This window comes from Malaclemys terrapin, chromosome 2, assembly GCF_027887155.1.
Source record: "Malaclemys terrapin pileata isolate rMalTer1 chromosome 2, rMalTer1.hap1, whole genome shotgun sequence".
Taxonomy (NCBI): Eukaryota; Metazoa; Chordata; order Testudines; family Emydidae; genus Malaclemys; species Malaclemys terrapin.
The window spans coordinates 244,455,453-244,479,980 of record NC_071506.1 but is presented as its reverse complement, the minus strand read 5'-3'; the positions used below and the strand labels follow the sequence as shown (position 1 = coordinate 244,479,980).

The 24,528-nt window shown below is 41.2% G+C and overlaps 1 protein-coding gene across 1 annotated transcript in view; it reads left to right on the top strand.

Moving 5' to 3' along the window:
* The first annotated feature begins 214 nt into the window (after positions 1-214).
* The window catches only part of ZNF804B (zinc finger protein 804B), a 367,612-nt gene continuing 343,298 nt past the window's right edge, over positions 215-24,528 (top strand). The window contains exon 1 of the mRNA XM_054017193.1: positions 215-450. Coding sequence (XP_053873168.1) covers positions 343-450 — 108 coding nt within the window. The 5' untranslated portion in view covers positions 215-342. The remainder of the gene's footprint in view (positions 451-24,528) is intronic.

The window sequence follows — 24,528 nt, the reverse complement described above, 5'->3', positions numbered from 1 at the left end:
GCCCTGCCCTGGTTCCTGGCGGAGCTGCCGGAGCCCCGCGGAACAGCATGCGGACTGGCCGCTTCCCGGCTCCCCTCGCTGCGCTCGGGCTGTCGCTGCTGCCCTCGGCGCATCCTGCTGCTGGCAGCTGTAAGGCGGGCGCTGGGGGAGAGGGAGACGCGTCGCGGGGGGAGAGATCGCCGCCGCCGCTGTTCCTCCCGCCGCTTCACGCTGGCGGTGTCCCCAGCGGGGGTAGCACTTGCTGCTGCTGCTGCTGAGGAGGGGCCAGCCCGCGTTTCCCCCCCACAAGCAGCGCACGGCGGGGCTGAGCCCCTGCCCCGTCCTCAGCCCGGCCGGACCCGCATGGCGTGCTACCTGGTCATCAGCTCCAGGCATCTCAGCAACGGGCACTACCGTGGCATTAAAGGAGTCTTCAGGGGACCGCTCTGCAAGAAAGGCGCTCACTCCCCGGTAACTGGCATTGCTCATTCCCTTACACCCAGGTAGCCACACCAAGGGCTGAGGGTGGGGGACACCAGGATCGTGTATCAACACATAGGCGCGCACGGGGGTGGGGGTGTCTATATACTGCTCTGCCTAGGCAAAGAGTCGGTCATCTGGGTGTTTTACAGAGATTTGCTGGTTCTGTCACTCGACCTCTGTGTGCCACTTGGGAAAGTTTCTCCCGAGACAGTTATTTGTGATGTAAGCGGCTGAGATTAAGGGGTTTTGCAGAGGCTCTGTTGCTTTGATAGAGGGGAAAAAAGATTCCCCCCTTAACGCTTTGTAGCCTGGTGACACAAACTGAAAGATGTTGTGTTATTTTTGTAGATGGCTGATGAGTTGCAGCAGCTTCTTGTTTTACAGAAAAGTTAGCCGGTGAGGTGAGGTGCTGTAACGTTTGCCTGATCAGCTTCAAGTGTAATGGTTTAGTAGATTCTGCAATGTGTAGACACGGAGAGGAATGCTCAACCTTTTATTTGTTTTCCTGTCTGTTAAAACTCAACTTGTATGTCACATCTATTTGACTTTGGGGTAAAAGCACTACCTATCAGGACCAATCCTGGAAGACGATATAGAATTTATCAAGATTTGGGAAAGGTTGCTAAAAAATATAGACTGTCAAGATGTTTAAACAAAACATTTCTGGGTTGCTAAAAGGCATTTTATACCACTTAGTATCTGCCTTGGTAGGTTATCTTAAAGATAAAGAATTCATGGGACTGCAGGTTTGGTACCAGTTCCCCTACATTAAGAGGGCTGTAGAAATAAGGTAGAGAATCATGTCAAGAGAAGGTACTGTAGGTCTGATTCCAGTTGTTGCTTGTTAGTTATAAGAATGACTAGAATGCATAGTATCTTTGTATGCTTAAATCTGAATAATTATGGTGACATCATTATTTTTAAGTTGTTCAGTGATTGAAATGTAATTTGTTCCATTCACAAACCTATTAAAACTGAAGGTGTAAACTACATATGGATACTGAAGCTCAGAGAACATAAACAGAGCTTATCATTACAGTACACTGCTAGTGTACAATAAGTGGAATCCTGTCCCCACTGATGTCCCAACAAAACTCTCATTGACTTAAATAGGGCCAGATTTCCTCCTCTTGATGTGTATCAGTCTGTACTTTAGAAAATGCAGTTGTAATTAAAGTCCCTGCTTCCTATTTATTTCATAATTCAAAAACAATTCAATAGAGTCATCTGAATAATAATTCCATATATAACTGAAATCTACACAGTGTAAGAGGGCAGGGTGCTGAGACCTCACATTTGGGGATTTTACTTCCATTGCTTTATTTTTATCACACAGTATAGTAAAACTGCTGGGATGGTATTCACCATAGTCTAATACTTTTTGAACTGTTTCAGGATTTCTGACCTAAGTGCCTGATCCAAACCCCTTTGAAGTCAGTGAAAGTCTTTGGATTAGGCCTTAAATATTTATAAAAAGGTGTGTGTGTGTGTGTGTGTGTGTGTGTATATATATATATTCCTTATACAGTAAGCTTGATTCTATTCTCACGTACACAAGTTCACACCAGTATGAGTCTATTGATTTCATTGGAGCTTCTCCTGGCTTACATCACTGCTAGTAATAGCAGAATCAAGCTCACAGTATTTCATGTAAAACTCTGTAACAGAAGGTCTTGTAAAAATCCTCAGTAACAATTTTAGCTCTGCTTATAACTACATGTACAAATGAATTGTCTCTGTGTGCATGAAATATGCATATTTGTATGTGCCATGCAACAGAGAAATAGAAAACACATATGGATTTTTTTCTCCTACTTTTCAATTCTAGATTATCTAATATCCATAGTAAATGTGTCTCCCAAACTACTTTGAGTTCTAATATATAGGCTCAATTCTGCATTTCTTGCATATATGCATTCCTGGCACAAGGTGTTAGAACTCTATGAATAGATTATTTGTGGTGTATTTAAAATGAAATTTCTGTCCAAGTTATAAAGAGAGGTAAAAAGTGGTGCATATCCTTTCCCCCCACTCCCACCAAAGGATCCAATATTCTCTAAGTGGGAGATATAGCAAATGTTTACAGTTAAACTTTAGTAGAACTTTCCTTGTATTCAATTTATCAGAGCTCAAATTGGAAAAAAGTAACTGGAAATATGTACCCTAAAATTATAGTTGGTATATACTATTTCCCTCTGTGTTTTCAACTTGTTTCTCTTTCTTTCAGCCTATAACCCTACACAGTGGGTTATGTAGCTGAATAATGTAGCTGAAGTAGACGTACTGAGATCTACTCACCGCGGTGTCTTCACTGCGGTGAGTTGACTGCAGCCACTCCCCCATTGACTCTACCTGCGTCTCTCATGGCGGTGGAGTACAGGAGTCGATGGGAGAGCGCTTGGGGGTCGATTTATCATGTCTAGACTAGATGCGATAAATTGACCCCAGCTGGATCGATCGCTGCCCGCCGATCCGGCGGGTAGTATAGACATATCCTTAGTTGCACTGATTTTAGTCCTGGTCTAGTTCAAGAAATTTACAAGTTTTATTGGGCTGTAATCACACCAAACCAATCAAATCTATATTTATATGTTAATGTGGTATTCCTTAAAGCAAAAAGGAAAAGAAAATGCTGTTATAAAGAAATGCGGTGGAGAAATCAAGCACTCAGATGTCAGAAAATTCAAAAGTTAAGGTTTTTTTTTAGGAAGTAGTAATTTTTTGATTTTTCTATTCTTGCTCTCAGTGCTACCTGTAAATAATAATGTACTATTACTTTTTATTAACATACACCATAAAGTGTATAGGATATGTAACATTGCTGAGTTACTGTTGGGAGTAACCTTAAGTCTTGAATTTCTGTACTTCTGAGTGCTTAATTTCTGAATCTGAATGTTGCATTAACACTATTTTTTTTTACACTTAATCTGAGAATCTCTGTTTTAAGTATGAGAGGGATAGCCATGTTAGTCTGGATCTGTAAAAAGGAACAAAGAGTCCTGTGGCACCTTATAGACTAACAGACGTATTGGAGCATAAGCTTTCGTGGGTGAATATCATGCATCCAACGAAGTGGATATTCACCCACGAAAGTTTATGCTCCAATACGTCTGTTAGTCTATAAGGTGCCACAGGACTCTTTGTCTGTTTTAAGTGGAAACATTGAACCAAACTTTAACTACAGAGTAATAACCAGTACCTACATAATTACATCTGTGATCACTCGAGGCCAAGACTGGCTCACTTTACTCACATAAAACTCCAATTTACTCCAGTGTGATTATTCATAAGTAAAATTACTCATGTCTTTTAAGTATTTGGAGGATTGAAACCTTCCTTGTAATCTACATTATAACCTGGAATGGTGATAAAAGACCATGGAATTTTTTTAGACAAACATGTTAGAAGTTACTAGTTGCTAAACTAGGTACTACTTCAGTATCATATTTAGGAAGCAGTGGTACTGTAGATTTACCTATGGGTGGCTACATAACTATAACACTCCAAACTTCATCCTTATTGATCATCAACTCTATCTAGATTGAAATTGTATAAAACTCGGATGTGAACAGAAAAAAGCATCTGCATATATTATAACATTACTGAAGCAAACCTCTACATACCAAGGGTTAGTGACTTATCAAACACATTTTAGTGCTTAGAAATATTATCCAATATTAGTTATGATTTAAAGTTTCAGAAGGGAAGTTTTTAGCATGAGACATTTGTGTCTTCTGTATTATAATGTACTTGTAATTTTATTTAATAACTCCAAATTTAACTTTGAAAGATATAGGTTTATGTCTTGCGGTAATTTTTTATGGCAATAGTCTTGAATATTCAATATTTATAATTTTTACCGTTAAGCAATCCTAGGTTGATAAAGTACAGGCTATCTCATGCATGAGTCTACATAGTCTTTAATGTATAATGTGTACCTTTCTATATTTAAAGCGTTTTGTATTAACAGACCATGAAATGTCAGTAGGCTTAAGGCTATGCTTTCAGAAATGAGAACAGTAGTGAATATTTTAAATACCTTTATCAAATTTCATGGCTATGCGAACAAGGGTTTCTCAGACTGGATTCTTTCATAGTATTTATTTAGTGTATTTTGCTATTGTTCAGTAAGCAAATCCAGCCCCCCTCCATGTCTGAAGAAGGTCCTTTGGCATAATGAGCGTGGCAATATGTGGGAGACTACTAGTAGGTGTGCATTCTGTCATTCTGTCTGTGTAGAGGAAAGTGATATGGCATTTATTCAGGGGAGGGGCAGTGGCATAGGATCTGTACTTTAATGGTTTGTCTGCCCCCCACCATCCCTCACTCTTAGGTGAAAGGGACTATGTAAGGACCTTCAAATATGGAAGTAAAAGAGGGGGATGTGGAAGTACTGGTGAGGATTTTAGCAGAAGTGGAGTGGACTCAGTAGCACACATCAGTAGCACACAGGATTTGGTGGGAGGGATAGCTCAGTGGTTTAAGCATTGGCCTGCTTAAATCCAGGGTTGTGAGTTCAATCCTTATGGGGGCCACTTAGGGATCTGGGGCAAAAAATTAGTACTTAGTCCTGCTAGAGAAGGCAGGGGGCTGGACTTGATGACCTTTCAAGGTCCCTTCTAGTTCTATGTGATAGGTATATCTCAAATTATTATTAAAAAAAATATTTTTTTATCATCATGGAGTTGTATATGGTCAGTGTTCTAGAGGCAGTACAAGTATATTAATGGACACACAGAATGTGGGAAATTCACAGAATTTCAGGTTCAAGTATGATACCAAGGTGATGGAAAAGAAGGGTGGTCTGAACAGAGGAGAGAAATATCTTGTCCAAGAGCAGCACTTCTGTCTTTAAGATATTTAGTCTTTTTGACCTTAGCTGAAATAACTTAGGTTTTGAGCCTTTCATGTGTAGGTGGTAGGAAATTTTCTAATAAAACTTCTCTTAGCTAAATGCAATGAGATCCAAACACAAAATCAAGCATTTACAAGGGATTTGTGACACTCTCTGGAGGATTTTTATGGCCTTGAATGGATTACATTGATCCATGCACTGTATGTAGTTCTTCATCTGTGACAGATATACTGTGATACTGATCTGCAGCCAACCCTCTCAGAAAGTCATCCTGTCAGATCTCACAGGCTTAGCAAGGTTGGAGCTGGTAAGTACTTGGATCTGAAACTTCCAAGGAGAACTCAGGCTCCTTGAGGAAGTGGTGCTGGCGATTCAGCTGGTTCTCTTGCCTCTGAATCAGTTCTCAGCCAAAGCTGTTAGTATGCACTTCAGTTTATATCTCAAAGTTTATATTACTTAGGGTTATTAAAAAATTCCTTGGTATTTTTGCAAAAACAGAGTTAAATCCAATGTCCTAGCCAAATTTCAACTTCTTCAATAAATTTCCCTGCAGCTTCAATTGAATACAGTATTTTTCACCTCCTTTCCCCATACTGTTTTGTAGTAAGGGTTCAAGGGCTGGTATATTACATTTCAATAGTGGCTTCATTTCATCAATATGCAAAGTGAATTCTCAGTTCTAAAAGGCTAAATTTTCAAAAATGCATGTCTCATTCTGTTAGCAGAGGCTAGAGTTGGCATATGCACTGTTGTTCCAATAATTAAAAAAATAAAAATAATTCAGACATACTTAGAAATAATATAAGGTGGCCACAGGCACGTAAGCAGGTGCAATAAGGACTCTACAACTGACTCCTCTCCCTGTCCCTCTGTGTAGCAAGTAGCAACAGTGGGAGTTTTAAAAAACATCTCAGGAAGTAGGAGATGATGTGAGGATTGTGGAATTATGGACACCAAGTACAAAGCAGTAGGTTCGGGTCAGGTCACAGGAAGCTCTCAATTTCCCCTTACTGTGGAGCTGCTAGCTACTTTTGACCTGAACAAAAAAAGGTCCTTTTCATGGTCACCATGAAGTAGGGACCTGCACCAAGCACAGCTATGGGGCACACTAAGAAAGCAAGTTAAGGGCCAGGCAGTTGTCCAACACACAGTATATGAAATTCAAAATAGATGGTGGCTGCTGGAAAGGAGGGATCCCCCTGAGAGATGCAAGTGTGAGTAGTAGCTGGCAGGCCACGTAGCCAGTATATCTCTCAGCATAAATACATCATCCCAAAATGTACATCATCAACATAAATACATCATCCCATCTGTCCCCTTAGCAGTTCTGACAGCAGTGAAAATGGGTCTGCTGTTTGCTCTGCCATAGAAACCTTTGGGGACATACTATCGGCACAGAAATATAAAATAAAACTTTTGGTTAAAAAACATTCCATAAAAAGGAACAAACAATGAACCAACAGCTGCAACAAATAAACTGACTTGTAGAGTTTCTTCTTCAGCTTTTGTGAAAAGGCAGGATAAATGGAATCAAAGTTACAAAATAATCAAAAAGCAACAAAACAGGGAGGTAAAAACAGAAAAGAAAAACATAAAATGGTACTTACATTCCTCTGTGACAAAAGTCTCTGAGAGCTATCTCAGGAGGAGTAGACTATGGCCACCTGCCAGGAAACTCTCCTCCCCCTCTAGAATGAAAGCATACAGCACACTTGCAAAACTATGCACCTTTGTAGGCATGGTGCAATAACTAGGTAAAATCACTCCCACATACATCTAGGTATTTCTAAACTTGTCACTTCAGACATTTTACACACCAGCGGTTTTCCTGCGTCTCCTGCTGACTTGTGCTGTATTTCCTACAAATTCTAACACTTTTACCCCTTTTGGGAGCATAAACAGTCATGCAGCCCACTCACTGAATTTAACAGGTGAAATGATTTCCTGCTTTTTCAATTCTTCTTGCTGCCCTTCTATGAGTTCTTGCAAAGCATAAGGAACAGGACAGGCCCTTAGAAATGTATAAATGCACTTTTAGCCACATGCAGCTTTGCTGTTATACCTTTTATTAACCCTGTATATGTGTTATATACAGCTTCATAGTTTGTTTCTAATTCTGTCACTGGATTCAACACATTGTGCATGGCATTACAGTCCAATTTAACCTTTTTCAGCCAATGTCTGCTATCAGCAAAGGGCCATTTCCTTCATCCACAATTAATGGTAATGATAAGCAGGTGCATTTATGTTTTGACATGCTCTCCTGCCATCCTAATACTTTTATTGTTCTCTGATTATTGTTTTGTAAAATTAGATCAGCTTCTCTCAGTTTTGCATCAATAAATGTTTGTTTCTTCAGAAATCACATGTATTGTTACCCTTGTATTCACTTCTTCTCACACTTTCAATTCATGTATATTTACACTCAACCCAGCATTTCAGTTCAGTTTATTCTGCGTTACATACAGTTTTGAGAAATGATATAGAATGAAGAGGCACAGTTTCTAAAGTAGGCCATTCCTCAAGTAGCTAGGTTGGTGGTTCACTCTGGTAAGCATTAATTACTTCTTCTCAGCACATTCCTTTCTGAACTGTTGTGGTGCATTTCAGGCCTGGGCAGCATGCTGTCCCTTCTTACCATAGCTCCTACACTATAGCTTGTTGAAGAAACAGTGCTCTGTTTCTCCAGCAACAGAAACACTGACACATCCATTTTGCTTATCTGGGATGTGGTGAACTATATAGTCATCTTTGTCCATGGACTAGACTTTGCTCCCTTCATGTGGAAAACTGACAGAGGTGCTTTCTCAAAGTGTAGAGAATTTTTCCCTGTGCCCTTGAAGACTAAAGCAAGTGAGTAACTTTACTTATGTGAGTAGTCTCATTTCAGGATAAGATCCTTTGTATGAACAGTGTTCAGTAGCCTCTCTCTAATTCAGGGTTCCTTATCCCAAGAACAAATGATTTGTAAGGGCTTCTTGGAAAAAGTTATCAAAATGACAAAAAAAAAAAGGGGTAGGGGTGGGGGGATTTTTAAGACTGACTAGAATGCAGAGATAGTTTCTCTTTTCATTTAGTTTATTTAATAGAATTTATCTCTTTCAGCTAGAAGATTTGTGTTTGGCACATAATGCTTGTTAACCACCTTTAAGTCCTTGTGCTCCATCTCACCTAGTTCTTGTGGGAAACATACTTTGAGAACTGGAAATGTCACTTTTCTCACCAGTGTTAGGATATCTGGTGAGGAGGCAGGAGAAGAGAGGTAGAGCTGTTAGGATTTTTTTCCCTATGGAAAATTGTGTCTTTTTGGTGAAAAATCAAAAACTGGAAAATTTCAATTCTGAAATGCAACTGCCTCATGGGAGTTTCAGTTCAGTTGCCTTATTCTCCCACTCTCCTGTTTAAGATCTGGTTCCTACTTGAACTTCATCTCCCATGATGCCCACATTCTCCCCTCCTTGTGAGGGGAGATAGTGCTTCATGGGAATCACAATTACACCACAAACTCTGATCCTTCTTTGGCAGCTCATGATCTAGGACAGGGGTGGGCAAACTGCGGGCCGGATCCGGGCCATGAACCGTTTTAAATCAGCTTGTGAGCTCCCACTGGGGAGCAGGATCGGGCCCCGCTTTGGCTCTCCAGCCAGGGTGCAAGGTTGGGGTCTGCACCACGCGGCTCCCGGAAGCCCCGGCATGGCCCTGCTCCAGCTCCTTCGTGCTCCAATCGCCCGCTCCGGCGCTTCAATGGGAGCTGCAGCGTGGGGCAGCATGCAGAGCCGCCTGGCCGCGCGTCTGCATAGGAGCCAGAGAAGGGACATGCCACTGCTTCCAGGAGTCGGTTGAGGTAAGTGCCGCTCAGAGCCTGCATCCCTGAGTCTCTTCCCAGGCCCCAACCCCCTGCCCCATCCCTGATCCTCCTCCCGCTCTCCAAACCCCTCGATCCCAGCCCAGAGCACCCTCCTGCACCCCAAACCTCTCATCCCCAGCCCCACCCCAGAGCTTGGACCCCCAGACAGAACCTGCACCCCTTCCCACACCCCAACCCCAATTTTGTGAGCATTCATGGCCCGCCATACAATTTCTATTCCCCAATGTGGCCCTCGGGTCAAAAAGTTTGCCCACCCCGATCTAGGACATCACCGCAAAACAATATTGTGTTCCTAAGTCAGCTATGGTTTACATAAAGAGTCAAAATCTGCTCTCAAAAGTGTGAAGGCATTGCCAAACACCACTAGATGTACATAGGTGAGCCTGCGGAAAACTGGAACCCTCAACCTCAAGTGTAGCATTATTAAGAGTCTGATTCACCAACTCCAGAATATAAGTAATCCCCATGAGGAAGAACAATAATGCCCCAAATATGTATGCATGCAAAAGTCCATCCATGCAAATGTTCCTGAATAGCAAATAAATACAGTAACTCCGTGCTTAACATTGTAGTTATGTTCCTGAAAAATGCTACTTTAAACTAAACGATGTTAAGTGAATCCAATTTCTCCATAACAATTAATGTAAATGGGGGGTGGGTGGGGGGAATTAGGGTCCAGGGAAATTTTTTCCGCCAGACAAAAGACATTATATACATATACAGTATAAGTCTTAAATATTTTTTAAACAATGTAATACTGTACTCACCAATGATGATTATGAAGCTTGGTTGAGGTAGGGCATAGCAGGGTTAGGGCACGGGGGTTGCCCGGTTCCACCCACCCGGCGGTCCTGCTGGGAGCAGGGTCAGGGCCTTGCCCGCTCCCTGGCAGGAGCACCAGGCAGGCGGGCAGAGCAAGCCAAACAACCTTATAAAGGAACTTTGCGCGACTTTAAACGAGTATGTTTTCTAGTAGATCATCAAGCTAATAATTAAATAATGTTAACCTGGACGACTTTAAGTGAAGAGTTACTGTAGGGACTTTAATATGATTGACACAAACAGGTTTTTGAAATTCAAATGAATATCTATGAACACTGTATTTGCAGTATTCCACCAGCTCTATTGTTCACTCATATGTTTTAAAAAATGTTTCAGAAGTTAGCAGTATTAAAAACACTTGGTTTATGATTATATTCTGCATGGATTATATCAGACAGTCACTGTAATATTAATCTAGACATTCAGGGCTCACTCCTGCATTTGTATGTTTTATGTGGGTACTCATCACTGCTTATCTTGTGAAATCAACTACTGCACGAGTAACAAGAATTTGTCATGAGATGTATGTCTGCATACCTGAGAGTGTTGTTTAGTGCTCTCTATATACTGCTGTGCATCCAATAGCAAGATAACCATTACTATTTTAGTAATAAAAGGGCAGCTTTTGGATTTTCTGTTATGCTAGATTAAATTTATGCGCATACTATATGAGATGTAAACATTATCATCAAAGTTTTTTTTTTTGTCCCAGTTTCATAGTTATGCATAATGATAATTGGCAAGTTGGCTTAAGTATGGAAATAGAATTATTGCCAAGAAGATTGCATGCAGCTCTGAAACAATGCATACATTAATCAACTCAAGTTGCTATCAATTTTTCAATTGATGTTTTTCCCACAATACCCTCTAAAACAGTTTTAGTACATTTGTGTCAACTGAAATGTTCTATCTATATTCTGCTCAGACTGAACTGGAGAGGAGTATTTGATGTTGGTGAGAAAATTCTCAGTTGTAATCGGCAATAAATCTGTAGCATAGCATTTCCAGCTTAGATTGTATCATGTAAGGAAGTCTTGTGAAACTAGATTACAAAGTATAAGAAACAGAACTTCCTTACATATTATCTTTGATAGCAGAACATTTTTACAGAAGGGGTTTTGCTTTAAAAATGAAATAAATTTCTAAATTCATATTTATAACCTAGATAAAGACAGTGATCTCACTGGGTACTGAAAATTCAAGCCCATGCAATTATCTCCCAGTGAATATACATGCCAGGAGTATGCATCTTCTTCATCATTCTGATAATTATGCCATTTCACGTATTTTTCAATGATATTTTCAGTGGAAATTTGTGGTGTTGATTTTTGTAATCATGATTTGCATGTGTTTTAAAAGTTAACAATACAGACCATTGGTCTGTACTTATCACCAGTTCCTCGGGATTTTAGGAGCTGTTTAGGAGTGTAATGATGTGAGCTGTGAAAAACTCTGAACGCTGATATTTTTTGTGGAGGCGTTCCAGCAGGGAGTGATTGTCTCTTAAATTAGCTCCTTAGGTTTCCTCACTCGCAGCCTATTGCCTTTAACTATGTCATTCTAAGCTCTCTACGAGATAAAATCTGTGCAAAATCTGGTTTTCATGGGAGGGAGCTCACGGATTAGGGCAGGGATTCTCAGACTTCATTCCACCGTGACCCCCTTCTGACAACAAAAATTATTACATGACCCCCAGAAGGGGGGGACCGAAGCCTGAGTCCACCTGATCCTTGCCCACTGAGGGGAGAAGTTCTTTGGTCCCAGTAAGCCCCAATCGTGGCCAAAGACTCCACTTCAAGGCGGTCAGGTGACTCCATTGCTGTGGGAGAGTAGCTGGCCACTTTCTCTTTTACTGTCTTTCACTCATCTGGCTAGATGCTTCCCTCAGGGACATTAGGTAGGAGAGGCATTGCGTTCCTCCAAATGTGACTCTGAAAACTGAACTGCAATGTAGGGCAGTGTGGTGGTGGGGGCAGAGTCTGAGGAGTGGGCAACGCTTTGGCAGCCATGGAGCAGCTCTGTGGGCCCTACCCAGCGAGTAACTTCTCCTCTCCAGCCTGGCTTGGTCCCACACTTGCTGGGCAGCAGCATCAGGAGTTGGCCTAGAGATATTAAGAAATATTTTTCTGATTTTTTTTTTTATAAAAGAAAAATAAAATTAAGAAGTCCAGTCATGTAGGTTCACTGTTCAATACACACACACAGTGGATTAGTATCGGGGGGTAGCCATGTTAGTCTGTATCCACAAAAACAACGAGGAGTCCGGTGGCACCTTAAAGACTAACAGATTTATTTGGGCATAAGCTTTTGTGGGTTAAAAACCCCACTTCTTCAGATGCATGGAGTGAAAATTACAGATGCAGGCATTATTATGCTGACTCATGAAGAGAAGCGAGTTACCTTACAAGTGGAGAACCTGGGCCAATTCAATCAGGGTGGATATAGTCCGCTCCCAATAATTGATGAGGAGGTGTCAATACCAGGAGATGGAAAATTGCTTTGTAGTGAGCCAGCCACTCCCAGTCCCTATTCAAGCCCAAAATAATGGTGTTAAATTGGCAAATAAATTTTAGTTCTGCAGTTTCTCTTTGAAGTCTGTTTTTGAAGTTTTTTTGTTCAAGTATGGCTACTTTTAAATCTGTTACAGAATGTCTAGGGAGATTAAAGTGTTCTCCTACTGGCTTTTGTATGTTACCATTCCTGATGTCCGATTTGTGTTCATTTATTCTTTTACATAGAGACTGTCCGGTTTGGCCAATGTGCATGGCAGAGGGCCATTGCTGGCACATGATGGCATATATCACATTAGTAGATGTGCAGATGAATGAGTCCCTGATGGTGTGGCTGATGTGATTGGGTCCTCTATGGTGTTGCTAGAATAGATATGCGGACAGAGTAGGCCACGAGGTTTGTTACAGGGATTGGTTCCTGGGTTAGTGTTTCTCTGGTGTGGTGTGGTGTGTAGTTGCTGGTGAGTATTTGCTCCAGGTTGCGGGGCTGTCTGTAAGCAAGGACTGGTCTGCCTCCCAAGGTCTGTGAGAGTGAGGGATCGTTTTCCATGATAGGTTGTAGATCGTTGATGATGTGCTGGAGAGGTTTTAGCTGGGGGCTGTATGTGATGGCCAGTGGTGTTCTGTTATTTTCCTTGTTGGGCCTGTCCTGTAGTAGGTGACTTTGGCGTAACCGTCTCACTCTGTCAGTCTGTTTCCTCACTTCCCCAGGTGGGTATTATAGTTTTAAAAATTCTTGATAAAGATCTTGTAGGTGTTCGTCTCTGTCTGAGGGATTGGAGCAAATTTGGTTGTATCTTAGGGCTTGGCTGTAGACAATGGATCATGTGATGTGTCCTGGATAGAAGCTGGAGGCATGTAGGTAAGTATAGCGGTCAGTAGGTTTCCAGTATAGGGTGGTGTTTAAGTGACCATCACTTATTTGTGCTGGATTAGTGTACATGCACACCCAAGCATTTTGCACGTATCAACTGATGAATGCACACTCCATGTGATGTCACTGAATGCATATCTAGCAAAGTCCAGTTTTTCCTAGCTGTCTAAATGCTTGTCAACAGCCTTTATAAACCTACACTATATTGTTTCTTCAAAGAAGTAAGAATATTACACAGCATGCATCTGTATACATTGATCGCAACATCAGTCTCATATAGCATTCATTCTATTTCATTTTAAAATATAGGAACCCAAAACTCAACTGGAAAAGTGAAGTTTAGTGAGCTCAACCAAGTAAGGTCTGTGGTATACACAGAGTCCTTTAACAAAAGTTTTAAACTTCTGCTGAAGTGGTAAATATATCCTAAGCTGTTTTCTATGGCAAACAAACAACCTAAGAGAGGCTTAGCAACACTGCAGAATGATTTATACACAATGTAGATGCCATTTTAGGTAGTTTTACCTTCTGTGGTGAGTGAAAAATGTCTATTAGTTATTAATAATTGATAGAAAAATCACAAACTTGTGCCTTTTGATGTTGAAATCATATCCATACCCTATGAAACGAAAACAGTATCAAAATAAATATTGAATATGTGAACTTTGTGGTTGTATTCTTCCCCATTGAAGATCAGTTTATCTCAATGGTGTCTTGAATACCCTGTAGAACAGGGATTAATATTCCTTGGTATATACTATATAATGTAGCAGTTTTTATTGCTCAGTAATGCATTGTATTATTTATTTATTGTTTATCACTTCAAATTTTTAAAATATAACTATGGGCACCCAGCCAGCTTAAAAATCACAACATAAACCAAAGGATTGCCCCTAAACTTAGCTATCGCAGCCCACATTCTCCTCAACAGCCATAAGAAAGAGGGGAAAAGATAACATTCTAGGCCTGGCACAAAGCCTGAGATCTGTGCACTGTGGATTTGGAAGTCTCCTCTTATTTGGGGGCCAAATTTTCATCCAGTGAAGTGGGAGTATTGATACTGACTTCATTGAGGCCAGGGTTTGGTCCTTTTAATGGTTCACACTGGCTATGTCTAAAGCTCATACTATCTATTCAGGGTATGTATTCCTGTCTCACCTGAAAGAACCATTGATTTCATATGGCACAGGGGTGCCCAAAGGATGTAGACTCAGCCCTTCAGTTGGTAACTGTTAAATGTGCAGGTTGGTTTTACCCAGATTGCAAGTTTCAGCTAGAGAGGTAACGTTTTAAAATCTTAAATAACATTTGATTTCTAGGAAAAGCTTTAAAACCATCTGTTCTTCAAAATTAGCTCATAGATCCATGCTAATGTTTGTATAGCACAAGACCAAAACCAGAGAAATCCGCTTGAAAGCCAGAGAAGGAAAGTTTACATTCATAGGACCTTATCATCCTGTCATTTGCATAGTGTGCACTGGAAGGAAAGTGAGCAAGCTACACCCAGGTGGCTGGCTGCTGCATGAATACACAAGGTAAGAATGGCATGGAGCCTACCTCCTCTTGTTGTCAGCTCTACAGAGAGCAATGAAAACAGCCATCCCTCTAACAGTAACTACTGGAGCCAGAATACTTTGACTCCTGTAATGTGAGAGGTTCGTGTAATCTTGATCCATGTGCTGACTGGGGTCAGAAAATAAAGTTTTACTAGCACTCCTGGGTATCATACCTGCAGGAGCATAGGTACAGCTCCTTGGTACAACCCCTTGGATAGAGGAGGGGTAGGGAAGAGATGAAACTAAGCCTATGCTGCCCCATCCTCGCCGCCTCTGTCATATCAGGCCAGTTAGCTGGGAGCTCTGGGTAACACTGAGGCACAATTTACCCCAATGCTTTTAGAAAAGATCATGCAATATAATCAAAGAGTTGCCTCTTCTGCTGCCATCCTGAGCACTGGGGTGCAGAAAATTATGTGCCTGCATTAACAACATTTTATGTGCTCAGGAAATAAAATGAGCATCACCCTCTATGTAGGCCTGGTCACATGCTCCCTTTAAGAAGTTTGTAAACAAACTCACCAAAACTAAGTAATGTAAAAATTTAAAACAATGATACAGTTCTCCTCCTCCCCAATGAAGCTCTGAAGAATTCCAACCCACTTATGTATCAACACTTGCTTTTTATTGCGTAATTAACAACTCTCCTCTCTTAAGTTTGCCAACAATGCCCAACTCAGTGCTTCTTTTGCCCACTCTTGTTCATGCCTGAAATGACCTTATAACCTTCCATTCAATATAACAGAATTAGTGGAATTAGCATGATGTGTGGCTTTTGAAAGCAAACTCTCTCATTACATTAATTTGCATAAACCTCCCTCCTTCTCCATTACCACTGCATCCCGTCTTATTTAAGCCAGACTGTAAACTCCTTGTGGGTAACTCAGTGCCAAGCACTCTGCCAGCACTAACAAATAATAATAATTTAAGATGCGGTGTCATCAGTATGTAGATGACATGTAACTCTGTTATATTTTTATCAAGACTGAATGATAAATAGAGACTAGGGTTGGCTGAGAACAAATTGGCTGCTGATGCTCAATTTGGATAAGATGGAGGTGATGCTGTTTGTTTGGGGAAAGAGATCCTGGTAGTAAATTGACTTTGATCTATAATGTTCTTGCTGCCTCTTTTTCTCCACATACTACAGTGGCAGATGAGGTTAGCTGAGACACTTGATAACAGGCCTTTTATTTATATGTTTTGAAGGTGTTCTCAGTAGAGGGTGCTTGACTCTGAAATTCACTTCCTTTTCTCACTTGATAAAGCCCAATTCTGTTGAGCATTAGGGCACAGTACAAGACCCATCTCTTTTTTCAAATATTTCCTTGAGTGGAGAGGTTTGAGACCCTGGAGATATCTGGAATATCCTTTTACTCTTGTGTCTTAGATACCATTTTTTACCTCTTATGTTAAACTTGTTCCAGCACCCTGAGATATGTTAATAAGGCATATTTTATACATCAGAAAAATAAATCTGTGATTCTTATAGCAGAGGATACAATATAACTTGCTCTACCCTGCCTGTGAGCCAGGATGTTCACATTTCTCATCAATTGCAGCAGTCTAAAGGAATAGAACAGAAATTTATCAAAATGTTCTTTGGGAAATTCAGCAAAATTCTACCCTTAACACATAAGTGTAACATTTTCATGGATCTCTGCACATCACCGGTATTCTGCCCTTTTCAGAAGTTACATGTTAGTGGATCAGGCTGTTTCTGAGGATGTAGCTACCCAGAAAAAATATGTTGTCTTGTTTTAACTCTTCTTTTTCTGCAGAAGGGGCAGAGAACACAGCTTGTTGTCATCTAAGTTTTGGCAGCCTATGGTGTGGAAACTGCATGGAGTGAGATCACCTAGAGCAGGTGGGTCTCAAAAGATTGAGAAGGACTTAAAGGTCACAGGAGAAAATGGGCATCTCACCTCGTAGGAGTAGTTTAGGAGAATGTCTGTACACACACGAATGTATATAGAGTGGGGAAGAGGGAAGTACAGACAGAAGAAGAGAGGGGAAAGGAGGACAAGTGAGAGATGTTAGGTCAACCCACACAGAATGTGTTTGTGGGGGAGAGGGGGTGTTTAAAATGCACATTTGAAAGGTGCATGTAAAAGAAACTTTAGTTTTATATATTGGATTTATCTGAGATCATACCATAGTTGAGTCAATGTATGAGAAAATTGGTCCTTTTCATATGTTACAGGCCACAGACCTGTAACATCACAAAGAGCATCTATGTGTACACAATTTTTATGGCCTTTTCCATTGAGAATCTCTACCCTTAGTTACACAAGCAGAACCTCTCTGAAGTCAGTGAGGTTACATGGGGTAATTCAGGGCAAAACTTGGACAACTGTGTCCATTTAAGAGACTGATGCTTAAGGCTGTAGCAAAGGAGGTTATATTTATGGTATGTACGCTTATTTGGCACCCAGGAGCAGAAAAATTCAATTACTGAGAGAAATCTTTGTGTTTATGCAGAGTGCACCCAAATTAAGTCTTACCAACTTCTCCACCAGCACCCCCAAAAAAGCCTAGTTCACCCACTGTGGTTAGGCATAAATATTTCCCCGCAATAGCACTGATGGTCTTGCTTATTCTCTGCATAGGATTCTCTGAGGAACAATCAATATTCTAATGAAAATCATGGGTCCCAACATCTTAACACATTTAGGTATTTAGTGATTGTGTTTGATAGTGAGTTGGACAAAGTGATATTTGCAAGCCTTTGTAGTGGTTTTGAGCTAGTTAAATTCTACATTCTGAGAACAATTTAATTAAACAATAAGGAAAGCTGCCAGTTAGTTATGATTAAGGTAATAAGTAAAATAGTAGTAATTTTCACTGTTAGTACAGGATCACACAAGGGTTTGTAGCTCATTAGTTTAACAATTTATGTTGTGAATTCAGGCTGTCAAAACCAGCAGTTTTTCTGGAAGTTTCAACTAGTAATTTTGTTTGTTTATTTTGCTTAATACTTCAATTCTGAAACAGTTGCAAAAAATACAGCAAAAAAATGTACCCAGCTGATCAGTAAGAATGAGGTGCAGTTCCCTGTCTTTCTTTTTTTGGTCTGTTCAGGTAAACTCCTTGTTCGTCCACTTGGCTGAGAGCAGGTATGCGAATCCTAATTAGTGTCTCTTCGTGCAAGTTGAGTGATAACTGATGCAGTAATTATGGTGTCATATATGCAAGACCTTTAAACATTTAAAGTGGGTCAGAGCTGTCTCCTTACAATAAAAAAAGTACTGCTCTCATATTATACAGTATAACAAGAACTGCTTTTTCTGTCATCTTTATGTACTTATAGTAGAACCTCAGAGTTACAAACACCTTGGGAATGGACGTTGTTCGGAACTCTGAAATGTTTATAATTCTGAACAAAATGTTATGGTTCTTTCAAATGTTTACAACTAAATATTGACTTAAGCTTTGAAACTTTATTTTGCAGAAGAAGAATGCTGCTTTCCTTTTATTTTTTTAGTAGTTTATAGCTAACACAATGTTGTACTGTATTTGCCTTTTTTTTTGGGGGGGGAAGAGGGGAAGGAAGGAGTCTCTGTTGCCTGAGTCTGTACTTCCAGTTCCAAATGAGGTGTATAGTTGACTGGTCAATTTGTAACTCTGAGGTTCTACTGCATGTTTGTATTACTATCATGTGGCTAATAACGGTGGCAAAAGCATGCATTAGACATTAGACTTCATTAGCTTCTTTAAAATTAGGCTTCTGATTATAGCATATGCTGTACAGTAAATTGTAGGGTTCAAACCTCAGTTAAAATGTATATGCAGCATGTTATGAAATATAAAGCTGTCAATTTTCTGCTTAGAGGCCCTCATAAATTTTGATTATACATGCATATTAAAAACAGAATAACCCACAGAGCACGATGATTATTATTTATTCATATAATGCCATAACTGTACATGGTCCTTTACAACAGGTAAAATATATTCAATAAAAATGACAATCTGTACTTACAATCTAAAGGGCACAGTGCAGTGAACAAAGCATCTCATGCTGATATTACCAGCAGGTTTGCAGAACAGGTTGTTTTTCAGAAGTGACTGGAAAGAGGAGAGAGATGGTGTATGCAAATAGGGAGGCTCTAAAGAGAGCACTAAGGATAAAGTTCTGTTATTATTTCACAGTGTAAATCTGGAGTAACTCAATGGATGTAGTGGAGTTACCCCCAGCTTTTCGTGGGCACACCTGAGAGCATATTCTGGCTCTAAGATAAAAGGTCGTACGGAGGGAAGATTGTGTGGTGTGTAGGTAGATTACAGTAGAGTTTTAGGAGGTAGTAAGGACAGATGCTGCAGGAGTGGAGTTGTGGAATGCTTTGAAAGTAAGAAAATGCCTGAACGTTATTTGGAAAGAGTGTAAGCCAGAGTTGAGACTCAAAGAAGGGGAGGATTAGAATAGAGAGGTTAGAGTAGTCACAGTGGGAAATGACTGGAGCATGTACTAGTGTTTCAGCAGGAGAGAAAGAGGAAACGATGACTACTGGAGTTATCATAAAGGGGGGGACGGGGGAAGTGGTAGTTAGACCAGGGACTCAATGAGTGAGGAAAAGGAAAGAGAAGTCAAAGATTACCCAGAGGTTGCCATCTTGGGTGATAGGAGGATGGTTGTTTTGTCAACAAAAATAGAAACAATGGGAAGAAACGGTCAGTTTTAGACATGCAAAATTTGACATGGCACTGACTCAGAAGGAGATCTGTGACTAAACTGCAGTGAAAAGTCAAAGTGGAAAAGGATTTGATCACTCAGTATAATTGTGTATTAGTTGAATGTGTGGCAAATAATGCACTGGGAGAAGCAGAAGAGGGTAAGGGCAATATAGTGAAGTGCAGAAGGACAGGAAGACCAATATAACCTTATGTGCATTGGTGTAGTTTCATCAACCTAGGACTCCAAATTAATTACCCACTATATTACCATTTAGTAACCTAATTTAATGCTCTAGTATGCGGAATCACCTCTGTGCTGGAATCCCCATAAACACAACACAGATGCACAACTCTATAAAAGAAAACTCCACTCTATTGCTCAGACTGTGAGCTGCCAAATAAAAGAACGAGTTAAGGAATCCTTAAACAAATAGCCTAGTGAATGTCCAGAGTTCGCACTATAACATGAGTGAAGCTTTGTCCCATTTCCATGTTCTTGGTTTAGCTGAAATCCAAAACTTCCCATGGGTGTACTAGTAATGGCACTGTGCTCAGAACAAGATCCTTAGCTGATATAAATTGATGTTGACCATTGATGTCAATGTTGCTATGATGATTTACACCAGCTAAGGATCTGGCCCTCAGACTTTATTTAGGAGGTAGCTAGTCAGTTAAAGTTGGTGAACACAAAATAACTATGCCCTCCCAAGTTGATGGTAAAAGGCACCACTTGTAGGTCGGTCATAGAAATTTTAATAAGAAAGATGTGACTGGGAACTTTAGGTGCTACCACAGTACAAATTAAATTTCCAAATCATGCCTCTGTATTTTTAGGACTCCTTGCACAGTGCCTGCCTTCTCTATACTATTGAATTATGAGCAGTGGTACACTGCTGCTTTAGCATGTAGTCTCACTGTCATCAGACGACTTGGCTATTCAGTAGTTCTTTGGTTTGCAGATTTTTATGGTGGCATACAGTTTGACTCACAATTCATTTCCACTTGCCTCATACGCCTCTTATGAGGAACAATTCTGGCTTTATTTACTATGGAGTGCTGTTATGTAACATACTTTGATTATTCATAATTTCACCGGTGTCACTTGCTTTCAGGGTCCAGGATGTCTGGTTGGAATAAATCAGATTTCAGTGAAAAGCATAATTAGGGTATTTTGTAGTTACTCACCAGAGCAAAGCCAATGGGAAATTTAGTTGAGGAGGGAGGGGGGAATAGGATTCTAAAAGATTAAAAATCTTTATCAGGCTTAAAAAAAAAACAGAAACAAAAACAAAAAAAAACAAAACAGATTTTTGGACAGCAAATGCCAGATTCTCAGCTAGTATAAACTGGTGTAGCTCTAACAACTTCACTGGCACTATACTGATTTACACCAGCTGAAGATCTAGTAACATGACTTGTTTACTACAGCACAAGTGCCTTCTTCATATTGTTTTGAAATCTACTGGGTGACTGTTCTCAATGAATTTTCCAGGTTTGACTGTACTGTAGTCCTTTTAGTTTTATTTTCAGAGTTCTAAGCTCATCTTGCCCTCTGATCGTTCCCTTTTACAGAATATGTAGCAGGGACTCACCAACAGCCATTATCTGTACAGAGACTGGAGAGGGCATTTTACATTTTAAGGGCCCCACGCTCTGGGATTGATGAGTGAGAATGGAGAGAGATTTGTGGATTTGTGTGCACTTAACAACCTGGTCATAGGAGGTAGCATCTTTCCTCACAAGCGGATCCACTAGAGTACCTGGGTATAGCCAGCAGGCATGATAGAAAACCAGATTGATCATGTCTGTATTAATAAGAAGTTCAGAAGATCTTTGCAGGATTTAGAAGAGGAGCAGACGTAGCGTCCGACCATCACTTAGTGGTGGCCAGATTAAGCTGAAGCTGAAGAAGAACTGGATAGATGCGTCAGATAGAAGAGCGAAGTACAACGTCAGCCTTTTGAAGGATCGTAAGATCAAGGAAGATTTTGGACTGACGCTGAAGAATAAGTTTTCAGTACTACAGCATCGGTCTGAGGAAGAGGAAGACAGTGTATCCAACAGATGGCAGAAAGTGAGAGAGACACTTAGGTCAGCATGCCAGGAAGTGCTTGGAATCAAGAAATACCAGCGGAAAGAGTGGATCACAGCAGAGACCTTGACTAAGATAGAAGATAGAAAGAAGAAAAAGGCAGCAGTTAATAACAGCAGGACTAGAGCAGCAAAGGCTAAAGCGCAAGAAGAGTATGCTGAAGCCCATAAAGTAGTGAAGAGGAATATTAGGAAGGATAAGAGAAATTATGTGGATGGACTGGCAGCAGAAGAGGAACAGGCAGCATACAATGGTAATATGAAACAGCTGTATGACATCACCAAGCGACTGTCTGGAAAGTTCAGCGAGCCAGAATGTCCCGTCAAAGACAAGCAGGGAAAGTCTATAACAGAAATAGAACAACAGATGTATAGATGGGCGGAGCACTTTGAGGAACTCCTAAATAGACCAGCACCACTAAATCCGTCAGACATTGACCCCAGCCAATTAAGACCTTCCAATCAATTGTGATAGAACTACCAGAGATGAGATCAGAAAAGCCATCACTATGATGAAGAACAGGAAGGCGGCTGCAACTGACGATATTCCATCAGAGGCCCTGAAAGTAGATCTGGATGCTTCAGTGGAAATGCTGTACCACCTTTAAGATATGGGAAGAAGAAGTGATTCCAGCAGACTGGAAAGAGGGATACCTTATTAAAATTCCCAAGAAATGAGATCTCAGCAATTGTGCCAACTACAGAGGAATCACACTTCTGTCGCTGCCAGGGAAGGTCTTCATAGAATCATAGAATATCAGGGTTGGAAGGGACCTCAAGAGGTCATCTAGTCCAACCCCCTGCTCAAAGCAGGACCAATTCCCAACTAAATCATCCCAGCCAGGGTCTTGTCAAGCCAGGCCTTAAAAACCTCCAAGGAAGGAGACTCCACCACCTCCCTAGGTAACGCATTCCAGTGCTTCACCACCCTCCTAGTGAAAGAGTGTTTCCTAATATCCAACCTGGACCTCCCCCACTGCAACTTGAGACCATTGCTCCTTGTTCTGTCATCTGCCACCACTGAGAACAGCTGAGCTCCATCCTCTTTGGAACCCCCCTTCAGGTAGTTGAAGGCTGCTCTCAAATCCCCCCTCATTCTTCTCTTCTGGAGACTAAACAATCCCAGTTCCCTCAGCCTCTCCTCATAAGTCATGTGCTCCAGACCCCTAATCATTTTTGTTGCCCTCCGCTGGACTCTTTCCAATTTTTCCACATCCTTCTTGTAGTATGGGGCCCAAAACTGGACACAGTATTCCAGATGAGGCCTCACCAATGTCAAATAAAGGGGAATGATCACGTTCCTCGATCTGCTGGCAATGGCCCTACTTATACTGCTCAAAATGCCGTTAGCCTTCTTGGCAACAAGAGCACACTGTTGACTCATATCCAGCTTCTCGTCCACTGTGACCCCCAGGTCCTTTTCTGCAGAACTGCTACCTAGCCATTCGGTCCCTAGTCTGTAACAGTGCATGGGTTTCTTCCGTCCTAAGTGCAGGACTCTGCACTTGTCCTTGTTGAACCTCATCAGGTTTTTTTTGCCCTAATCCTCTAATTTGTCTAGGTCCCTCTGTATCTGATCCCTACCCACTAGTGTATCTACCACGCCTCCTAGTTTAGTGTCATCTGCAAACTTGCTGAGAGTGCAGTCCACACCATCCTCCAGATCATTAATAAAGATATTAAACAAAACCGGCCCCAGGACCGACCCTTGGGGCACTCCACCTGAAACTGGCTGCCAACTAGACATGGAGCCATTGATCACTACCCGTTGAGCCCAACGATCTAGCCAGCTTTCTATCCACCTTACAGTCCATTCATCCAGCCCATACTTCTTTAACTTGGCGGCAAGAATACTGTGGGAGACCGTATCAAAAGCTTTGCTAAAGTCAAGGAATAACACATCCACTGCTTTCCCCTCACCTACAGAGCCAGTTATCTTCTCATAGAAGGCAATTAGGTTAGTCAGGCATGACTTCCCCTTGGTGAATCCATGCTGACTGTTCCTGATCACTTTCCTCTCCTCTCAGTGTTTCATAATTGATTCCTTGAGGACCTGCTCCATGATTTTTCCAGGGACTGAGGTGAGGCTGACTGGCCTGTAGTTCCCCGGATCCTCCTTCTTCCCTTTTTTAAAGATGGGCACTACATTAGCCTTTTCCCAGTCATCTGGGACCTCCCCTGATCGCCATGAATTTTCAAAAATATGGCTAATGGCGCTGCAATCTCACCCGCCAACTCCTTTAGCACCCTCGGATGCAGCGCATCTGGCCCCATGGACTTGTGCATGTCCAGTTTTTCTAAATAGTCCCGAACTACTTCTTTCTCCACAGAGGGCTGGTCACCTTCTCCCCATTCTTCACTTCAACCGAGTTCTCTTAGAGAGAATGAAGGATGTCGTCGATCCACATCTACGAGATGAGCAGTCAGGTTTCCGGCAAAATAGATCATGCACGGACCAGATAGCAACGCTCCGCATCACAGTCAAGCAGTCTATGGAATGGAACTCCTCATTGTACCTCAACTTTGTTGACTGAGAAAGCATTCGATAGTGTGGATCGAGAGACTCTCTGGAAGCTCCTTCGGCACTATGGCATCCCAGCAAAGGTGGTTAACTTGATTAAGAACGTATATGACGGCATACACTGTAGAGTGATCCATGGAGGGCAGCTTACAAACAGCTTCCAGGTGCGAACCAGAGTCAGACAAGGATGTTTGTTGTCACCATTTCTCTTTCTCCTTGTCATTGATTGAATTACGAAGACATCCACTTATGAGCGCAGGAACGGAATCCAGTGTACGTTGTGGACCCAGCTTGA